Source organism: Pimephales promelas, chromosome 14 (genome assembly GCF_988280905.1).
Source record: "Pimephales promelas chromosome 14, fPimPro1.hap1.1, whole genome shotgun sequence".
Taxonomy (NCBI): Eukaryota; Metazoa; Chordata; class Actinopteri; order Cypriniformes; family Leuciscidae; genus Pimephales; species Pimephales promelas.
Window position 1 is genome coordinate 7,783,678 of NC_142782.1, and position 15,354 is coordinate 7,799,031.

The window sequence follows — 15,354 nt, forward strand, 5'->3', positions numbered from 1 at the left end:
CGTCGCAGTGGAATTGTGGGAAATGAAGTTTCCCCTTGTCTATTTTCTAGTATGCACTAGAATTAACAATAAATATAGGTTACCGAGCTCATACTGAGTAGTTTTATTACTTGTTTGTTTTGAATGACTTAATCATTACCGTAGGCTATGCATTTCAAAGCAAATGCTAAAACGTGTTTATTTATGGTGTCAAGAGAGGCGGGGAATTTACGTAAATCGTCGTTTTCTACGATTGTATTTGGGACAATTGAAGTCTTTCTACAAGAATGACTCATCTTAAGCACACATATTTAAGTGAGAATGTAAACGTCACGCATTAATCGCATTTTAGCAACCTCTTCATGTGATATGAGTGTTTCCCGCTCGTGTGAGCCCAAACGGCGGCTAACGCCTCCTCCCGTCCCCCTCTAATTCCACCAACCCAACCCTCCACAGCCAAGTGCACTCACACACTCCGCGAGCCTATTTACCCTATAGGCTATACCTGCATAATCAGCCTCATCTGCCTCTCTCTCGTCTTGCTTTTTTATAAAGTATAAGGAATGATTCAAGTTGCGTCATGTTGTTTAATGGCTTAATTCGGAGCTCATTTGCTACATGATAAAGACATGTAGTTTACAAGGGTCAGCTGCAGGTCAAGGAAAGTGATTTGGGGATCCAGTCAGAGGAAGAACATCGCCACAGTTTGTTCCAAGCCAGGGAAATAACTTGTTCGGTAAGTAAATCTATTATAAATATAGTATTTGTGGTTCGTTTGATCTCAACTGAAGTATTGAACGCTTGCATTCAAAACCCACCCACTTTAAGTGAACAGTAAAATCTCATGTTTTCATCATCCACTTCAATAGTTTCTAAATGTAGCATTCTAATTCTTTAACGTTATATAGGCTATATAAAGTTAATGCTAAAATGTATAAATAATATGTTTAAATCACTCGATTGATCGATTTATTTTTCAAATGATCTAACGTTAACCTAATTTAATTATTTATTAAGACAGTATAAAAACACAGAACAATAGCCTATGTGTAGGCTACTGTTGCGATTTAATTTGTACCTTTTTGTATATCTGTTAGAAAAATCGATGAGTGTCCTACAAAGGTGATGCAGTGGTCAGAGTTCACTATGATAAATGTCTGTCAATATTACAGTAGACCTAACCTTATGCTTGATAAGAAACATGAATTTCTGTAGAGAGGGATTGTTTTTTTTTTCACAAGCCACTGTTATCTGTTTCTGTTTATCTAGCCATATTAGCTTAGTTTTATATTAATTATATTATATTATATTATTATATTATAGGCTATTATATTATATTATATTATATTATATTATATTATATTATATTATATTATATTATAGACCTATTATATGCACTTAAAAAATACTGGGTTGTTTCACCCCATGGTTGGGTCTAATGATAATATTAAATATTATTTCCAAACAATGGCCTACATACGTGAATACAATAGAATAAAATAAATACATTAAAAAAAAAAAACAATAGGCTATTAAATAAAAAATGCTGGGTGTTTCAACCCCCGGTTGGGTCAAATATTGACACATTATATTAAACATTATTTTCAAACAATGGGCCTAGACTGAAAATGAAATAAATACATTAAAAGACCAAATATTAATATACATATAAAAATACGGTGTTGTTTCAATCCATATTTGAGTCAAATATGGACAAACCCGACCGTTAATTTATTTTTTATTTGAATTAGGCTACACTCTAAAAAATGCTGGGTTGTTTTAACCCAATTTTGGGTCAAATATGGACAAACCCGAAATGTTGGGTTAAAAATGTAATGTAAAAATTTAACCCAATGGCTGGGTTAGTCCATATTTGACCCAAAGTTGGGTTAAAACAACCCAGCATTTTTTAGAGTGTACATTTTAAACCCAACCGTTGGTTTTCCATATTTGACATGGGTTAAAACAACTCTGCATTTTTTAGAGTTTATATATAATTTCATCGATTTTAATTAAACAGCAAGCAGCCTACAAGAAGTAAAGTTAGGCAGGTGATGTGTGACGGCTTTTGTGTAGGCTATTCGTTGTCAAGGCTGCTGTTGTATTAGTCCAGATACTGCGCTGAATAGCCTAATGGTCGCTCGAAGGAAATTTGCTGTCTTTATGAATATTTTCGGAAAATGTCCTATGCCTTTTAGGCTGTCTGTTTTAATATATGGTATATTTTAAAATCTGGCCTGAAAAATTAAACGGTATAAAGGAAGAATTTTGCACTTTTGGTCCATGACGCATTAACCGGTGATGTATTCTAGTGTGCTGACTATGGCTGATAATTTTTTGGGCGGCTGTTCGGTATGAACATTGGTAAGATACAGCTTCATCAGTTCTAAAATTCAAGGCCTTTGTCAAGTGATAATTCAATTCTCTGCTTGAATCCCTGTTGTGTGTGTATAATTGCTGGCAGAGCTTTAACTCCTCTCCAGGTGGCAGCTACCACGGGAATACAGGTCAAAATTAGTAAACACGATGTTGCCTCGTTCGTAAAACTACTTCAGTAGTAGGCTAAACGAAAACCTCCACTCATCCCAATTTGTTTTATTTATTTAGCTATTTAAAAACTAAACTATTTTTATTTTTGCTTTTAGCCTAATGAGAACAGTGTCATTTGTTGATTTGTTGAAAGTTAATTTAACGTTACATCCGACATTAGGAAGAGTGGATTAAAATCCAAGCCGAAAAAGCAAAATAGGACAAAAGATGGTTTTATGAGGTCCTTTTTAAATGAGTTTTGTTTGAGTAAACCTTAATTTGGCTTAGGCTATGCACTTTTCCAATTGACCGTCTTTTGCACGCGCCGTTACCGAGGGAACAGCGCGTTGAGCAACACAGCAACATGCAACTTAGAAAGCATTTTTTTCTTTTTAGCATTCTTTTTTATTTTATTTTTAAATTAGCACATTTAGATTTAGGTAGGAAACCTGTCTTTTAAATTAAGAGGACACCGGGCTAATTGTCACAAGAATTGTCTCAATATCTTGCGTAAAATATTAAATGTGTTCTCCTAATAGCAGAACGTTTCGAAAAACTTTCTAAAATGTCTTAAATTATTTAATTGATCTAAATTACAATTATAATATCATCTTTTTGTTTTGTAATAACTAACAAGTGAACAAAATAAAACCACAGGTCAGTAGGGCTATTTAACTAAAATTTTAAACCTTTTTCTCACAACAAAAATAGGCCTATAGTTATTTTATATATACATACATGCTATACATCCAATTGATTAGGCTAAGTTTACTCTCACATTTCTTCTGTGTGTGTGTGTGTGTGTGTTTAGTTAGTGAGATTTTGCTAAAGAACCTTGGTTGTTTAATGCAGGTTCAAAGTCAAAGTGCGTTTAATAAACTTAAGCTTACTTTACAACAATTTTTTTTCCTAGACTAAAATTTTGGGAATCTTCAGTCCCTTTTTTAGCCCATACCAAAACTGAATTTTAAAAATAAATTAGAAATATTAACTGAAGTAAAAAATAAATAAATAAATTAATAAAATAAAATTAATTGATTGCTTTGTTCCTATATGAATATATATATATATATATATATATATATATATATATATAGTTTAAACCTATGTGGAAACAACAATGTATCAAAAGGGAATAACATTGTGATTGTCATCTTCAAATTGATCTAATATACATAAATATGCGTGAAATTAATCATGTTTCAAATAATTATTTTAAATATCATCCGCAATATAAGGAATGTTGAATTTTTTTGTAATAATAAATATTTATGGGCATTTAATATGGTTATTTGGGTCCTTTATCTCTTTATCTTTCTTTAAAAAAAAAAATTAAGTATTATAGGCAAATGCGGTTGGCTAGTAGGCTATAAATAATTTGATTGCAAAAATCTTGACCAATATATTGCTAATTAAATGGCATAAACTATAACCACTGATCTTAGTTGTCTTTGCAATTTGATATTTTTCTATTGGGTGTGTTATATGTTACAGCATTGATGGTCCAAAACTGCAACAGACTCACTTTCTGTGTTGACTTGCTCTTGTGTGGTTAGGATACTCTTCTAGTCCTCATTTCCTGTGAGTATGATGGAGGAAGTATGTGGTCACTGTGGAACAGTGCCAGGCAGGTTTGGACACGTCAAGCCTGGCATCTTTATTCTGAATCTGTGCATCCAGCCTCAAATTCTGCTGGGATTCAAACTTCAGATGATGCATTGGGCAGCAGGGTGGAAATTACTTTAAAATCGAATCCTGTGTTCAATTTCTACAGTGATTCATTTATTTTACAGAGCATGACTTCAGAGCAGTTAGTGTGCTCCTTAATCACGGTTATAAAATTACTGGGTCCATTAATGTATAACGATTGTGATTAAAATGCAATCATTTTATAGAAATTAAATATAATTTGGAGAACTATACATTTTTTTATAGGTGTTCAGCACGAAGTGCTGAAAACCTATTGTATTTGCTAGAAAGAAAAAAAAAATCCCCTAAAACGCATCGTGCAGCCCAAACCGTAAGGTTTCCATTTGGAGCAAAAAAAATTTGTTATTTCGTTTTTTGTCCAAAACCCACTTTTGCGAACTAGTCCCTGGTTTTTTGCCCAATTCGGACCAAACCAGTCTAGGCCTATTCTCTGTACTCTCTAGATCAATAATTATCGAAAAAAAGTTGAAATTTTGCATTTGCTTGGAAGCATGCAAAGTTTCGTGAGGATCGGATCATAGGTGGCGCTATAATCGTCAAAAAAGTCTCTCATTATTAGGTGTTCAAGCACGAAGTGCTGAAAACCTATTGTATTTGCTAGAAAGAAAAAAAAATCCCCTAAAACGCATCGTGCAGCCCAAACCGTAAGGGCTGGAGCTCTGAAACTTTGTCAGATGGTAGGGCCTCAAATTGTGGAGAAGCTATCAGAGCATGAGTCCGATTGGCCCATAGGTGGCGCTACAGCAACCAAAAGTACTAAATTGCTCATAACTCAGACTGTTTGACTTAGCTTCAATGTTTTTACACCACTGTAATCCCTGGCTCAAGACGGACAAGATGTATATCTCGGATTTCCATTTGGAGCAAAAAAAATTTTGTTATTTCGGTTTTTGTCCAAAACCTACTTTTGCGAACTAGTCCCTGGTTTTTTGCCCAATTGGGACCAAACCAGTCTAGGCCTATTCTCTGAACTCTCTAGATCAATAATTATCGAAAAAAAGTTGAAATTTTGCATTTGCTTGGCTGTAACAGGGTCATTTAGATAGTGGTCTGTGGCAAAATTCAGCCAAAAGCCCCTAAATCCCCCCCCAAAAAAGTCACAACTTCACAAAAATCGATGAGCATATGTGTCCTAACATGGAAGCATGCAAAGTTTCGTGAGGATCGGATCATAGGTTGCGCTATAATCGTCAAAAAGGTCTCTCATTATTAGGTGTTCAAGCACGAAGTGCTGAAAACCTATTTGCTAGAAAGAAAAAAAAAATCCCCTAAAACGCATCGTGCAGCCCAAACCGTAAGGGCTGGAGCTCTGAAACTTTGTCAGATGGTAGGGCCTCAAATTGTGGAGAAGCTATCAGAGCATGAGTCCGATTGGCCCATAGGTGGCGCTACAGCAACCAAAAGTACTAAATTGCTCATAACTCCTACCGTTTGACTTAGCTTCAATGTTTTTACACCACTGTAATAATCCCTGGCTCAAGACGGACAAGATGTATATCTCGGATTTCCATTTGGAGCAAAAAAAAATTAGTTATTTCGGTTTTTGTCCAAAACCCACTTTTGCGAACTAGTCCCTGGTTTTTTGCCCAATACTATTCTCTGGACTCTCTAGATAAATAATTATCGAAAAAAAGTAGAACTTTTGCTTTTGATTGGCTATAACAGGGTCGTTTACAAAAGGGATGGGACAAAATGCACCCAAAATCATATAAATCCTAAAGGAAAACTCAAAATTTTCACAAAAATTGATGAGCATATGTCTCATAACATGCCGAAGAAGCATGCACAGTTTCAAGGAGATCGGACCATAGGTGGCACTATAACTGTTAAAAAGCTTTAAAACCATGCATTTCCAATGTTAAATTGCCTGTATTGATTGTAAATGGTGTTTTACATCTATTATGTCCGTGGATAAATGCATGTTAAATAAAATTGAATGCCTTTTGATGCTTTTGTGCTTAAAGGCCTGAACTGCTTGAACACCAATAAATGCTGCTTGCAGCTTTAATTTAATATGTAATCATTTCAAATTTTAAACATTTGAATTAACCTTTTTTTTTAGAGTATTCAGACCACTTTCAATCAAGATTCTGTAATAATTTATTAACCCTCAAGCCATTTCAAACCTCCTTTTTTCATGTAACACAAGATGTTTTTCCCCATACACAGTGGATGGTGATTCATTCAGTCAAGATCCTGTCCAGACAAAAATGTACTTCACTGTAAAATTTTGTAACCTGTGCAGAATGTGTTACCTTAAAAGCTGTTTTAATTTGTTGATTTAATTTAGGTTGATTCAGCGATATTAAATAATATTTTTGTACTAAAACCAGTTTTATTCCAATTCCATTTGTTTTCTGTGTAGTATAGAAGTCCATGTGCGCTATATTGCATATCTAGTTTGCTTTTTTTGCATGTAAACTGTAACTGACTGCAGCAGGTTATTTTACTAATGATTTTGTTTGTTACGAATACTTTTTTTATGCATGCTTGTAACCCTTGTTTGGTATGTGGTTTTCAGTGTGATCTGCCCTGCGGTGGATTGTTCAACATCCAAAATGTCCCAGTCATCCACCGCTGATGAGGGTACAACCTTTGAACATTTGTGGAGTACCCTGTGAGTTTAACCAGCAGTTACATGCATTTTTGTTGTGTTGTATGCAGTGTTGGGGGGATACATATTACAAATAATGTAAGCTACCTAATCATATTTATATACTTTTAGATACTTTTTCAAGTAACTAAAGTAACGCATCACGTTTAAATTTACTATATATATATATATATATATATATATATATATATATATGAAGAGTTCAGATGCAAAAGCCTCTAAGTGCCATTTGAAATTTTCTTCTAGAATGATCATTTTTTTCAAGCTTGTATATTTAAGTTCAGTAATTTCACTTAAATGGCAATGATGATTACCTATTAATTGTTATTTAAGTGAAATTACTGAACTTAAATATACAAATTTGATAAAAATCATCATTAAAGAAGAAAATTTCAAATGGCATTTAGAGGCTTTTGCATCTGAACTCTTCATATATATATGAGCTACTTTTTAAAATAAGTAACGAAAGTTACTTTGTTTTCTCATTTATTGACAGACACTTCTCCTGTCCCCATGCAATGTGAGCATTTACTCATCTTGCACAAAAACAGATTCAGTATTGCTCAAATTGAATAAAAAGAGCAAACTCAGAATATTATGCAAACCTGTAATGATTAAAAATATTAAATCACACAAATATCCTTTATGTATTTAATCTCACTTTATTAACCAATGTCTTTGCTGCTGACCTTTGATGATCCAACTCAACCATACTAATAAGCAAAATGACTTAAATCACATTTGTGTTTTATTTTGTTTTTATTGCTGAAGTAAGAGTGTTGAACTTTCTTCTCCTGCCTCCTATTCTTCTGCTATCCAGGGGTGCGTTTCCCTAAAAGCATCGTTAGTCAACTATGGTCGCAAGTTCCGTTGTTGCCAATAGAGTTCAATGGAAATTGCGACCAACTTGCGACCATAGTTGGCTAACGATGCTTTCGGGAAACGCACCCCAGAATGGCAGCACAGCTGAAATGTTTGTTTGAGCTGCGCCCTCTACTGTACAGGCGTGAATTTGCCTTTCCTTTCATTTTCCAAAAATATAACTTTTGTTTGTAGTTAAAAAATAAACAAGCAAGTCCAGCTCAGGAGAGAAAAAGTAACGCAACACATTACTTTCCATAAAAAGTAACTAAGTTACACAATTAGATACATTTTTAGGTAGTAAGTTAACTCATAATTGTAATGAATTACTTTTACTTTTAAAACTAACTTTGTAAGCTTTTGGTTGTGAATGATAAGGACACAGATCTATATGCAGCAGTATAACATTTATTAACAAAACTCAAAACAAAATACTCAAATACAGAAAGAAACCCAGAGCTTAAAGTTCTCCTGTTAATTGTGTCCCTTAAAACTCATCTTTACTGACAAAATGAAAAACATTTCTTCATGCCTTAAAATAGCTTGCATGTAACTACACCCTTGCTTCATTTAGTATATGCAAAACCATGAATATGCTAATTAGCCCCGCCTCCACTCACTCACACCAGCTCAGAGATCCACTCGCTGCTCTGTCAACTTACTGAGGTAAACGCTGCACAATGGTATCGCTCTTTACAACGTCAGACACATAACAGTAATTAATATGATTAGCCTTGCTTATAAAACAGCAAATTATGTGTTGCTAATTTTACGTAAACCATGTGTTTGCCATCTCAAACAGCTGCCTTGTAAAATTCAGCCTCGCTTTGATCATCAGAACGTCAGTGAAGAAATGCATAGTTCAAAATAACATCGTAATATACATGCATAATTCACCCATTATATTGCTTTTCATTTTTCATATCAACAAAAAAAATAAAACCTGGCTTCTCTTGAGACTCCCCTGATTCAAAGTGGTTATAGTAATGAAATACTGAAGCCCGACCCGCACATTGACGTTGATTGGTTTCAAGTTAGTTTGTGACGTAAGAAACACCGGTGATCTCAAACTGCGTTTTTGAGACTGTATTTGTTTGACTGGAGTTTGGAGAAAATACTCAGCAATGGTGGGGTTTTTTTGTACATGGTTTGTCTTAAAGCTTATTAAAAACACCATAGACATATAAACAACATTAAAAACTCGATTTTCACCACAGGGGGACTTTAAATGCACAGACAAGCCAATCAACAAAATTAACAACAGGTGCGAATCGAACCATTAAAACAACAACAAAAAAAAAAACAACTGAAAACTAGGACACACAACTAAAACCCTTGACAAATCCATCCAAAACAAAAACAAACCCAGACTATCCCTTAGTCATATGTCTGGTGACATTTATCATTCAATGTCTGTGAAATCAGCAGCACGTTTGGATATTAGTAACAATCCATTTGTACTATTTCGAGATAGACTACAATTTGTTTTCTCTGAATTACATGTACAAAAAATTTAAAAAAAAGATTCACGATGGGAAATCTTTACATGGCCTTTTAATATAAACTGGACCTGCTCATATAATCGATTTTTGATTCCCGTACGGTCTCTGTGTTTTGTTACAGTGAGCCAGACAGCACATATTTTGAGCTTCCTCAGGCAGGACACTCAGGGGACCGGGCTTCTAGCAGCCTGCCCAGCAACCGCGCTGAAGTCTGCATGGACGTCTACCACATGAGAGACATGAACGACAATGTCATGGTAAGAAGCCGGTGGAAAATTCTATGAGTACAGATTTGTGTCAAGCAAACAGCTACAATCTATGAATTCTCAAACATTCAATACATTCTCAGTAAAATCAATCAAAGAGAAGTGAATCCAACTTGACAGGATCAGGATGTGTTAGCATTTTATTTTTTTGTGTTTTATTTTTGATTTTTTGCTTGTTTGCAGTTGTGCAAATATAATTAATATGAACTAATTCCATGTAATCTGTCGATTAAATTTGGTGACGTAAAACTGAAAATATAATAGTTGTAAAAGAATTACAAAAATCAAAAAGAGTTTTAGTTAGAATATAGCAAAGTCAACCTCGCACACACACACACACAACATCAGGCTTTAATACTGAACTTTATTGGTTTTCCCTCCTTATCCATCAGGATTCCCTCCTCAGTCCCTAGTTTCCCTCTCCTGCGCGGTTTTTTCCCTCCCTTTGGGCTCGAAGACTAGAGTATGTGAGTGGAGGGTGTAGTGGGAGGCTGTGATGCCTTAATTAGAGAGAAAAGCCAAGCCAGGAACACGACACCTGCTACTGCCTCCCATCTGGGCCGCACGTGCCGGGAGAGATAGATGGATAGGTGGCGAAATCTCACAAGGTCACATTTCACCTCAAAATAAATAAGAAAAAGAAAGAAAAATGTTTTTTTTGGCATTAAAAAAAGGAAACCTATTAGGACCCATATTTTATAACACATATTTTAGGTTGTTGTGACTTTAATTATATGACATTTATGCACATTTCCCACATTTCTCATTACCATATTAATGCATAGCGAACATTTGACTTTTTTTTGTGTGGAATTTTCATTATTCTAAGTTGTGAATCTCATTCTTATTACTGTATCATATTTCTTACTGTTTCTTATAATTATTGATCATAAAATAATTTTAATTAAATCAGCAAAAATTAAAGTAGTTCAACAAATACATAAAATATTTCATTAAAAAATATAAAATAATTTGAACTTTAATATTTTCAATTAGTACAATTGATAATATAGTAATACTATACAATAAGATGAGATTTGTTTACATTATCATAATGAGAATGGGGGAAATATGCTTATGAAAATATTGTAATGCATAAAAATGGCAATTGTACTTAGCATTAATAGCATTATATAGGCTATATATAATTATTTTATTTATTTTAAGTGAAATATGGTGTTTTTGTGAGATGAAACCATTATATATTGTGCATTGGTTTTGTGCTGCTTTTTTCCATCAGTGGTTCCAGAATTCTGTGAAATATCTCTTCTGGGGCATATGGATTTCCTTTGGTTGTTTGCTTTAGACTTGTACACTTGTATAAGCATTTTCAAAAATGTATTGATTTTCAAGTGTTTGTTTTTCACTTGGCCGTTATTGAAAATTGCTCTAACCAGTTGGTTATCTCTCTTGTGAGGTCTAGCAATAAAGATGTAGTAGTTAATTTCACCATTCATTTAAAAAATATCCCCCAAAAATTGTAATTGGAAAGCCTAACCTAACCCCTTGCAAAAAATGGTATAGTCTAAAAGACAAGTGGGCAAGTCTAGGCCTGCTTTTTTAGGTAATGAATAGTCATGAGGCCAAAAAGTGGGAGGGCCAAAGATTTGTTGTTGGCTGCATCTAGAAGCTGACAGGGCAAGGAGAACTGGCGGAAAATCAGAAAAAGCTACTCGCAGTGCGTTTACCTTTCCTGGAGTTGTTGTTTCAAATTAGTTTCATTCAGAGCATCTAAAGTGAAGAGGTGAGACGTGCAGAACTCACCTGTATATTCTGTGAGGTCACATGACCAGACCAGTGGGAGAATCTCCCCTGTCTTTTGCCTGCCTTGCGGGAACGTGACAATGCTGTGTGTCGGTGACCTGCCTCATTACTACAGCACGGTAGGTGAGCAGTTCCTGAACCATCCGAATGTTGTTTCTTTGCTCGCTGTCATTTTTATTTTATTTTAATTTAATTGTATTTTTAATTTTATATATATATATATTTTTTTTTAATTAAAAATAACACTTTTTAATTTTGTATTTTTTTTTGTTATTTTGTATTTTATTTCATTTTATTGATGACTTATTAATTAATCATTATATTAACTTAAATGTATAAGTTAATCTTCTATTGCACCATATATTGATGTCATTCTTTGGTAACACTCTTCAGTGTAAGTTACTTCAGTTTAACTTATCTGTTATTGATTTTTAAATAATAATTTAAATATAATTGGTGAATATACATATATACTTGCTTGATAGAAAACCTATATTGATGCTGTAGTTTCAGCACATCTGTAAGATGGACACCTGTTGATGTGCACTTTGGTATTGTGTTGATTCGTCTTTGAGGGATTTCAGAGATTTTGTTATGCAGAATTTGATTGTTTTGGTTTTAGTAATATTTTGCTGTTTAGCGTGGTCATCTCTCACCTGTTTACGGAATCCCCCCCAAAAAATGTTCATTAGGATAATGGTAATTATTTCTGTTTTCAGCAGAGGGTGCTGTTTTTACATTTTATCATCATACAAACATTTCCCACAGACACATCTGCTTCTGCTTACTGTTACTGCAACATCTGACAGATATACATGGTCTTGTTGTCACATAGTTCATGGAACACATGTTCTCACACTGTATGAGGAAAGTAGAGCAAAATATAATTTATTTAAAAGTAAATTAACAAAGAAAAAGAAAAGATGCAAAATGCAACACACCATTGTTTTGACCAACAAACGTTTAATAAAATTAAATAAATATGTAATTACTAAATTAAATATAATATAATGTGTAACTTTTTAAACAAATGTGTGTTTTCTGTCAAAATTTGCCTTCATTATCAAGTTGAATCTTGTCTGAATGAATGTCAGTTTGGTTTTATTTTGTATGGTTGTCAGTTTTATAAAAAGTACTAATATTTAATAAAAATATGATAATGTTGATAGACTATAGTTTAATCGGCAATTATTTGATTCATCATATATAGATTGAGAGAGAGAGAGAGAGAGAGAGAGAGAGAGAGAGAGAGAGAGAGAGAGACATTGCATGTGTGCCAAAAATGAAACATTGAATAATTTACTCACACACAGGCAGCACATCCCTCTCTCTGTCTCTCTCTCTCTCTCTCTCTCTCTCTCTCTCTCTCTCTCTCTCATTCACACACGCACCCACAAACATGCACACACACAAAAATGCTTCTGTTCTGTTTCAACTTGCCACAGAACATGTTGAGACTTACTGATGAGGCACACCTGAGTGTGTGTGTATGTGTGGTTTACTCTGAAACAGCGTTTCTCACATTTTCTTGTTCATTTTTACAGATCCTTATGGAAAGCCCCCTATATTTAAGCCAAAAACTAAATTCAGAAAACTATGATGATGAATAGGATATACTGTACATCATATCACAATTAGTACTGAACATACTTAGGGTTATGAATTTGAACAAACCTTAAAGTTTTAAACTTAAGCGTGTAACTGCACCTTTTGTGCTACAAGCATGTATAATTTCTCAAATCTTGCTACTTGTTGAGGAGAGATTTGGCTTGTGGTGGTCAGATACAGTTGCCTCCTGGTGGATGATAAAACAGTTTGAAATGTCCCATTGGCTTACATTGAAGGAGGGATATAAATCTTTGGACTGAGCTTTTTGGTTTGGGCCAGTAAATAACAACTCAGAACACCCTAGCAACCACTTAGTGACATCCTGGCAGCACTCTAGGATTTTTATTGGAGAGTTTTTACAGGAAGCATGACTTGGTTCTAGTTTTCAATTAATTGTATGCATGAAAACTCATCTCTACCTTTGAACCATTCGCTTATCGTTTCTCTTGTTCCCTTTTCTCATGTGCATGCTTGAATGGTGTTATTCACACAGGCAGAGTCTTGAGAAAGTATATACCGGCAAGTATATTCTTGCACAGGCGTTGTCCGATATGCCATAATTAGGACAATATGTGGTTTCTGACCTCCGTCCCTTTGGACTCCACCTGCTCTCTTTCACCATGTCCCACAAGGATCATGACTCCATAGCGGAGATTTCTTGAAGAGAGCGAGAACAGGTGATAAAGTCTCAGGTTGAGTTGACTGTGAGAGATGAGTGATTTACTCACTATGGTTTCTATGGGTTCATCGGTGTGTCATTTGACTGCAGAGGATATGTGATTCTGTTGGTTTGGACAATGTATTATCTGAGAAAAGAAGGTAAAGACTTTTCCCTTTGCTTGACTTGTGTTGCAGTTTGGTTATCTAGTTTCACAGGTCTCTGATTGGTCTAGAGGTTTTGTGGGAATCATTACCCATCGTGCTTTTTTCCTGAGCTTTGAGTCATTATATCAAGACTGCATGAGTCAAGTGATAATGGCAGCATTTTCTTTTTTCTTTCTTTTTTTTTTTGAGGTTTTGAAGATCATTTTATATCATATTTATATAATTATAGCGGAATTTAGATTTTACATTTAATTTCTGTGGAAAATGCAAGTGGTGCTTGTCCGTGAAAACCTCTGCAATGACGGTAGAGTGTTGTGGTTTCTTGGACATTGCAATGTGGTGGATAGAGTGTTCTGGTTGGTTGCGAGGGTGTTTCTAAGTTGTTGTGGGTTGTTTTTTGGTGGGTCTTCACTGGCCCAAGTTAAAAGATCCCACCCAAAGTCTCGTTGAAATGATAATTTTTAGCTTAGACTCCGGCTTCCAAGTCTGTGAGTTTTTTCCCTCTCATCCCTCACATTTTTCATCACAGCCCAACACATGGAAACATAATTTATGAGTGGTGGGTGTGATCTGTAAGTTTTGTGTTAGTAAGTTAGAGAAGAGAATGTCAGGCAATTAGACATTGGACAGATTATGGTTGTGTTTCACAACCTACCCTCTTGTACGTCCCAACACGGTGTAACCGGAGCTGTAGAAGTGGAGTGGAGGGAGTCTCATCTCCTCCCTCTTTCCTTCAATATCAACTTTTTTTTGCCTACCTCCTTCACCTGTCTCCCTCCCACTCTTTTACCTGTCTTACCCTCCTTCACTTTCTGCCTTTTCACTCAGTCTCAGTACAGCCTACTGAGCAGCAGTATGGAACAAGGTTTGGGGAACAGACCAGCATCTACCAGTCCCTACAGCTCAGAGACCACCTCCAACGTGCCAACGCCGTCACCCTACTCTCAGCCAAACTCAACCTTCGAAGCCATGTCTCCAGCCCCGGCCATCCCCTCCAACACTGACTACCCTGGGCCGCACAACTTCGAGGTCACCTTCCAGCAGTCTAGCACCGCCAAGTCAGCCACCTGGACGGTGAGTAGAGCAACTGTCTCATGTGTTTCTGTATGAACCCATGCACACATGCCTTTCCCACACTAAACGGTCGATCTTCATTTCAAAATGCACGCAGAACTTTTACATTTCTTTGGTTGCCTTTGCCCTTTCTTCGATGTCGGCTTCTCTTATTGATTATCATGTTGGCTGCATTCCTGCTTTTTGTTTTTTAAATATGTTTTTTTTTTTTTAAGTAAACATCTGTATGGGTATAAGCAGGGACAACAGTGTCATGTGGTGTGATGCTATGAATCTCCTTATTGTCTGTACTACCTTTAAAATGTTTGATCATGTTTTTGAAAAAAAAAGGATATTATGCTCACCAAGGCTGCATTTATTTAATTAAAAAAAAAAAAAACAGAAAAAAAAAAACATTAATACTGTGAAATATTGTATGTGCATTCCTGTGAAGACAAAGCTAAACATTTTTGCAGCCATTAGTCTAGTCTTTCAGTGTCACATGATTCTTCAGAAACTGTGAAAACCGCAATATGTTTTTCTTGCTTAAGAAAAACAATTTGTTATTGTTTAACAAATATAAAGTTCAACAGAATTTAATTAAAATATAACAATTTTGTCACTTTTAATTTTGCTCAATCCA

General features: G+C 35.0%; 1 protein-coding gene across 1 annotated transcript in view; it reads left to right on the forward strand.

Annotated features, from left to right (window-relative positions):
* The first annotated feature begins 2,116 nt into the window (after positions 1 to 2,116).
* The window catches only part of tp73 (tumor protein p73), a 63,357-nt gene continuing 50,119 nt past the window's right edge, over positions 2,117 to 15,354 (forward strand). The window contains exons 1-4 of the mRNA XM_039669857.2: positions 2,117 to 2,343; positions 6,740 to 6,835; positions 9,317 to 9,452; positions 14,487 to 14,732. Coding sequence (XP_039525791.1) covers positions 6,777 to 6,835; positions 9,317 to 9,452; positions 14,487 to 14,732 — 441 coding nt within the window. The 5' untranslated portion in view covers positions 2,117 to 2,343; positions 6,740 to 6,776. The remainder of the gene's footprint in view (positions 2,344 to 6,739; positions 6,836 to 9,316; positions 9,453 to 14,486; positions 14,733 to 15,354) is intronic.